Raw genomic sequence first — 7,472 nt, 5'->3', positions numbered from 1 at the left:
TTCATTTTCTATCTTTGAAGAAGAACAATGCCCATCTTAGTGGTTATTATACTGGCTACAAAGATAATTCTCTTCAAGCATGATGGTAGAGAGAACACTTATGCTTAATGTCACTCTATTGTGGGTAAACCAGGATTTGCCCTACACCTTTTCTTCAATGTCATACATGTTTTACATTGTAGTCTGGGGACTGAGGGTTCTGACACATATACTTTAGCTCCAAAGATCCCTTTGAATTTTCCTGAGTCAGAATTTCCTAAATCCAAGGAATGACACAGAGGAGTCAGGACTGAGACTGTACTGACCGCACAACTTTCATGCACATCTTGCAAAAGGGTGAGGAAGAAATCACATGACCTTCCCACCAGTGCAGACCACTGATCAGTGCTGCCCAATAAAGGGAGGTGACAGTGGGAATTTAGGGAGGAAAAACTACATGTGGGAAAATCCTTTCTCAGATTTTCTAATCTCTTCTCGTCCAAAAGAACAAGGAGAACAATTTGAGCAAAAGTTACAGGCAGGCAGACATAGTTAATAAAGCCTCAAAAATTTATTGAAAAGTCTATGCGAAATGCTTAAGAAAGCACAATGACTGGTAAACACTGATATGTTTGCCCAGGATTAAAAGTTCTTACGAGTAATTTGAAAACAGTGTAACCAAGGACTTTCATACATTACTAATACAGTATTCAATGTTTACATGAAATGGGGAAAGAAAATGGGATTTGAAGGCTATTTACTAAACTTATCCGCGAACAATGCATGGTAAGACTTTCATAATAGCAGCCATATAATCAGAAAAAAGAGAAGCGCTGTCTGGTTTAAATCTCTTCTAGCAATCTGGTTGGCAAAAATGTTTGTCTGCATATATATTTTAACATACAAAGTTGAATCTTATTTTCTCTATAATTTTGTATTATTGTCTTAGTGAACTAAATTTTTTTTCTGAGACAAAGCTGACAGAGAATATTTTTTAGATTATTAGGGTCCCGGCATATATATTCTTATGGCTAACTTACACGTAACTTTTAGTTATTTAAAAAAAAAAAAAAAAAAATTGGGATAATTCTACCTCCACATTCTTCCATGTTCCAAAGAAGAAATGAAACCTCTAAGAAAGCAGGAGTCCCTATGAAGTAGAAATCTGGACCAGTTCTTCATTAAACACCTGAGTTTTTCTGTGTGTAACTACTTAAACTGTCAGTGGAATATAAATAAAAAATAGCACAAATGTCACGCATATAATCTATCTTTATCAAAAATAGCACATAGGAACAGTAATTCACAGAACTTTTTTTTACATAGTCTACAGTATGAGAAAGGAAATATTCATCAAAAGCAACTATGAAAAATTAACAGATGGAGCGTTACACAATGTTGGCTGATGCAGCCTCCTTGATATTTCAAGACACTTCAGATATTGAAGTCTGTACAGAGATGTGAAGTCATACCTTCCTGTTCAGCACTATATGTTTACTCCCTGATTATGCATTTTGATATGATTTCCAATTCACCCAAACTCCTAAGTGATAAGTAGAGAGAAAAACCCCAGACTTTAGTACTGCTTCCAGTGTGCCAATATTATTATCAGTGCTAAAAACCTCTTTTCTAACTACAAACTTTTAAACAAACCTGTGATTAACTTCCACTGGTAGACTCCCCAGTGCTAGTACTGTCTCCCAGCAATGCCCATACTTGCTTCTGCCAACCTTTTTTCAAAGAAATACGTAAGTGCAGATGTAATTAAGCTCATCACTGAAAAATGTCCAACTGCAGAGGAAAGCGTAATAGTGCTACACAAAAAGTCGTGAGTGTTACACAGTCTTAAGGAATAGCTCACAACCAGTGCTTCAGCCTTGCTTTTGGTCTGCATCTTACTCCAAGACTACTATCTGAATTTTAAAAATAATATATTCTTTTTTCCTGAAAACATACTGATGCTGTTACTGTCACTGAGCAGTCCTCGTGAAGAGACCTCTCAGTACAAGATGTCTTAGGGGCTGTTCTGGCTGTGGTTCACCTTGCTCTTGGAGCAGCTGAATGAATTATTGGCTTTAGCTCCTTTTATGGCACAACAAGATAATGCCCTGCTGCCACATGATTACCTGCTGATAGATTGAGAGAGGGAAGGAAATGGAAGTATGGAGAAAATAGTGGGGGAGGAGGACATGGAAGAGACAGGGGCATACTGGGTGGGGAATGAAGGGGTGACAGTGAGGGGCAGTAAATGGTGGGCAGGAGAATGGTGAGAAGAATGGGAGGAGGAAGGGTCTGGAAGAATGGTGGAAAGAATACTGGGAAAGACTTGGAAGGAAGACGGGTGAAGACTGCAGTGAAAAGGGAAAGACTCGTAAGGAAGAAAGGTAGGAAAGACTGCAGAAGGAAGAATGCGGTGGAAGAAAAGGCATGCTCTGGGGAAACAGAGGGAACAATGGTGGAGTGAACATTGGGGACAATGAGGATGAAGAATGGCGGGGAGGAATGGTAGAGAGAACAGCTGGGAAAACAGTGGGGAGAACGGCAGAGAATGGTGGGGAGAATGGGGAAAGAAGGGGAGGAGGAATGGAGGGAAGAATGGTGGGCGGGATCTGGAGAGGAATAGGGAATAAATGGCAAGAAGAATGGCAGGGAAGAATGAGGAGAAGAGGAGGAAGAACAGGTGAGGAAAGAGGGAAGGAGGAAGGAAGGAAGAGGAATGAGTGAAGAATGGTGGAAAGAATGGTGGGAGAATGGGAGAGTGGTGAGAGACTGGGGAGAATGGGGGCAAGAATGGGTAAGAAGGAGGGAAGGAAAGGGAAGAATGGGAATGAGAGGGAACAAAAGGGGAAAGAGAAAGAAAGGGATGAGAAAGGGAGTTAGAAGGAGGAATAATGTATGAAGAAGAGAGAAGAAAAAGGATGGGGGTGAGGCAGGGCAAGAATGGAAGGATGTAATGGAGGAGGATGGGGGAATATGGAGAGAAGGATGGGAGAGGACAAGGGGAAGACTGGGGTAGAATGAGATAGGGAAAATTCAGGGGAGTGAGTCAGGAGTCCTCTCCCTTTCTACTTCTTCCCTGACTCTGCTTGCAGCAGGTAATACCATGTACACAATCACTGCTGTGCCTTGTGTGGACAGTAACACAGCACGCAGATATGGTAAGAAGAGCTTTGCTTCCCTTTATTGCCAAGAGCAGTGGCATAAGGCTGTGATGACATGGCTTTTAATGACTCTGGTAGAAGAAGTAGCTTTAAGAAAGTCTGACTTAGTTACACATCTCGGAAATTTACAACTCTCTGAAAGGAAATATCTAAATAAAGGTTGCCAAAGTATAGCACAGTTCTTAAAGCCTTGTATCATCCCACAAATTCCAGGTCACAGAATCACAGAATGGTAGGAGTTGGAAGGGACTCTGGAGATCATCCAGTTCAACCCACATGCTAGAGCATGTTCATCTAAAGCAGGTTGCACAGGATCATGTCCAGGTTGTTTTTGAGTACTTCCAGAGAAGGAGATTCCACAAGTGCCCTGGGCAGCCTGTTCCAGTGCTCTGTCACTCTCACAGTAAAGTTTTTCTTCATTTTCAGATGGAAATTCCTGTGTTCTAGTTTGTGACTCGTCCTGTCACTGGGCACCACCGAAAAGAGACTGGTCCCATCCTCTTGGCACCTGCCCTTTAGATACTAATAAGCATTGATACGGTCCCCTCTCCTGTCTTCTCCAGGTGAAATAGCTCCTGGTTTCTCAGCCTTTCCTTGTAAGAGAGATGCTCCACTCCCCTCATCATCCTTGTAGCCCCTTCTGTTATGTTTTCTGCCTCCCATTTCTGTTATAAAAGTATTTAATGATACCACATTAATGAAAGTTCAATTAAAACATCAGAAAGCACAATAAACTTTTCATAGCTCAACAAAAATGCTTCTCTCACCAGTTCATTTCTCCTCCATCAGGAAGAGAAAAACAAAAGCGGATTAATCTGATTTACGGAGTGAAAAACAACACTGAATGCACTTTTTGTCAGAGGGGCAGGGGGAATGTCTCCAGCTGGTTCTCATCTATACTCTATGATTCATCATTTAGTTTACACCATTAAACTAAAAAACTCAGCTTTAATCTTAACTATTACAGTATGCGTTAGAGAGATTCTATCATATAGCATCCTTGATACAGTTTCAGACTTTGGCAAAACAACATCCCTCAAACTGGTCATGGCCATATGGGTAGTAAATGTATCCAACATTTTTTCATTGGCGCCTACATTATTACGTCTTGTCACCAATGGTTTCTCAGCTTTTCAAGTAAATTGTTGCATATACTGTGGTTTGGAGCTGCTGCGATGAAGCCGTACATTTATCTGTATACAGCCAAATCCTTTTTTGGAACTTTTTTTCCTTCTAATGAACTAACATCTGTTGAAAAAAAAAAAAAAACCTAACCAAAAAAAAACCACAACCCAAAGCCATGTTTCCAGAAAGCTGTACAAAAATGAGAGAAAACAAAACAACAGAACACTGCCAACAAACCGCTGTTGCCACATTCTACATGATAAAAAGCAGCCTAGAAAATAATGGGTGGATAGAAGTAGGCATCATACCTGATCTGTCTTCGTTTTGTGAGTCACATCTTCTACATAATTCTGGGATGGTCTTGAGAGAAGTTACGGAATACTGTAAAAAAGGAAAAAAATGTCTATGAAGTAATTAATTTGAAAAGATACAGAGGTCTTGATGTTATGGACACAGCCTAAACTGACCAACTCAAAAACAGTTCCGTCAGTCTGATGGTCTTCTCAGGTTGCATATGAAAAGCACATGGCATCTGCTTATGTGTCCCACCCTAAGGGATATCAAACAGACTTTCAAACCTACAGCAAAGCGCCTCCCCTTCTCAGATTTCTCCTTCCTGCAGATCATCATTAAAGTCACAAATGTATTTTATATATCCATCTCTTCCACTGGATGCAAGACATAAAAGGTGAGAATAAGTCTAGGCTTCACAGTAAACACTGAGGGTTTCACTTTGCCCTCCTGGGCACTGGTTACTGCTGATTGTACAACAAGATACTTTATGTTTAAAAATGAGAATTCAAGCTTTAACAAACCAATATGCAAAAGTAATACAGCATATTTGCAGCACAGAGGTCTGATTTCGGAGAGGGATGTGTATACATACACGTATTAGATGAAAGGCTCATTGCTCTGACCTAGATTTTATTAAAGCAAACTTGCATTATTATTTTGACATGACAGGAAACACCTGATATTAATCTGTATGTTATTCTCTAAAATAAGCATTAAAAAGGAAGAGAAAAAAAACCAAAAACCAAATCAAAACAAAAAAAACCCCCACAAAAACAAAAACAAACAAAAAAAAACCAAACAAAAAAACCAGGGATGACATATGTATCTTACTAAACAGAAATCCTTTTCTTATAAATTTGTGTAATACCCTTGGTAAGATACATGATCCAGTGTTGTAAAACTACACATTCTGGTATACAGAAATTAACTTAATAGCAAGCCTTCCTTAATCAAACACTTCAATGTTACAGGAATCTTTGCTTAAACAAATGAAAATCATTATGTCTGTGAAAGACCAATGGCTTTGCTCATGTCAAAAAAAAACCCCAAAACACTATTAAAAACAGTGTTTTGGAAATAAAACAGAAAACAGCATTTAGGATTAGCACAACTGAAAATTTTTAAAGAATATATAAACATCATATGTTTTCAAAGAAACAGATTTTTTTTAGCTGATGGGCTATTAAACAATGAAGCAACACAACTATAAAACCACGAGCTTTCCGCACAAGAAAGGAAACAGTCATACATTGCCCTGTTTTTCCTGACAGTTTCTCATTCAAAGTTTGACATGCTTCTAATGCACAGCTGACAATTCACTTCAAAATAATCTAAAGTCAAGCTCCTGAGACCAACTGCAGAAGTAGTTTACTTCTCTGGTACAAGTTTAAGACTGTTGCTCCATTGATTGTAGTCACTTTATCAAGCCCTCCAAAGCTACCATGTCCTACTTAATCCCTTGCTGGCCTGATTCAGGGATATATTGAGAACCCTCAAGTACAAGAATCTCTCATAAGTATTCCCAGGATCAACACTGAACTTTTTAGTTAGAATGCGTAGCAGCAGTGACAGCAGAGCAGACTCCAGTGCCACTAAACTAGCAGTTGTCTATAAGGCTGTGACTGCTCCAAGATGTGACTGCCTAAAGCAACAAAGAGCAGAGGAATAGAGTCAGGGAGAAAGATGCTACTAAACCTAAATTAATACAAGTTAAACACACACATGCACAAACACCATGTGCTGTTCGCCACTCTAGTTTTTGTTTAATAATGATTGAGCTGTTAAACTATACCTCTTACTATTTCTGCACAAAAGACTCACAATGCAATGCTGAACTGGTCTAGTAAGATTCCTAAGAGAACCCAAGGAACATGTCTTTAAGGAATATGGTAGCTTCAGAAGACCAGCTGGTGCAGTTTAAGCTGTTACACAGTTTGTAATTCAATTAGAATAAGGCCCTCTGTATTCCATTGCTATGTGTTTTGTCAGCCAACCTCAAAAACAGAAAGCCATTTTTCTTTCTGTCTTTTTTCCTGGAAGAACAGATTTTCTTTCTGTTTCAACATTGCACTAGAATGTATTCAGTTACCACCTCCCACTACCAAAATTCTATCAAATGTTATAAATCTGATTATGCATTTCTATCATATTGGTTTGATTTCATTAACAGATTTCCTCCCACTCACCCCTGTCCTCAGAAAGACTTCTGTGCATTTACATTTCTGCCATCTGTATTTTGTGGTCAAGATGGAGAGAACTGGGTTTTGGTTCAGAAAGCAACTAAAGTCACTCTTCAGAGTAGACCTTTCCCAAAAAGAAGCACAATCCATTGTCACCTCTTTCCTCTACAACCCACTTCTGTCATGTTCTAGCTCCAGCTCTGACTATCAGAAATGCTTGTTAGCTTCTCTTCAGCCAAAATTTTCTAGGTTACTAGTGGTATCAAAGAAGGACAGCAAAAGTGGTTGAGATTGGAACCCTCCCTTGAAACAGAATTTTAGAATTAATGCTTATCCAATGACATTTAAAAGTAACTATTTCCCACTCTTCTTTCAATAATTTTGAATTGTTTTACATACAAAATTAAACACCATTTCTCATTTCACCATTAGAATAATCAAGTCAACCAGAGCTGAGGGGTATACCCAAAGGCTTAAGTGATAACATGAGCGCTAAGCACATCAGGTTGCTTTGCTGGGCAATAGTTACTGTGATTTTTGAGATTTAATCAAAGTGTGTTGTGGTTGATGGTGAAATTCAGTAAGGAAAGGGAAAGGGAAAGGGAAAGGGAAAGGGAAAGGGGAAGGGGAAGGGAAAGGGAAAGGGAAAGGGAAAGGGGAAGGGGAAGGGGAAGGGGAAGGGAAGGGGAAAGGGAGAGGGGAAGGGGAAGGGGAAGGGGAGGGGGGAGGGGGG

General features: G+C 39.5%; 1 protein-coding gene across 1 annotated transcript in view; it reads right to left on the bottom strand.

Annotated features, from left to right (window-relative positions):
- SNCAIP (synuclein, alpha interacting protein) overlaps positions 1 to 7,472 on the bottom strand; it is a 50,696-nt gene that overhangs the window by 36,961 nt on the left and 6,263 nt on the right. The window contains exon 2 of the mRNA XM_008941682.1: positions 4,574 to 4,646. Within this exon, the coding sequence (XP_008939930.1) occupies positions 4,574 to 4,646 (73 nt within the window). The remainder of the gene's footprint in view (positions 1 to 4,573; positions 4,647 to 7,472) is intronic.

This window comes from Merops nubicus, unplaced genomic scaffold (genome assembly GCF_000691845.1).
Source record: "Merops nubicus isolate BGI_N331 unplaced genomic scaffold, ASM69184v1 scaffold13710, whole genome shotgun sequence".
NCBI lineage: Eukaryota > Metazoa > Chordata > Aves > Coraciiformes > Meropidae > Merops > Merops nubicus.
This window is presented reverse-complemented; position numbering and strand designations above follow the sequence as displayed.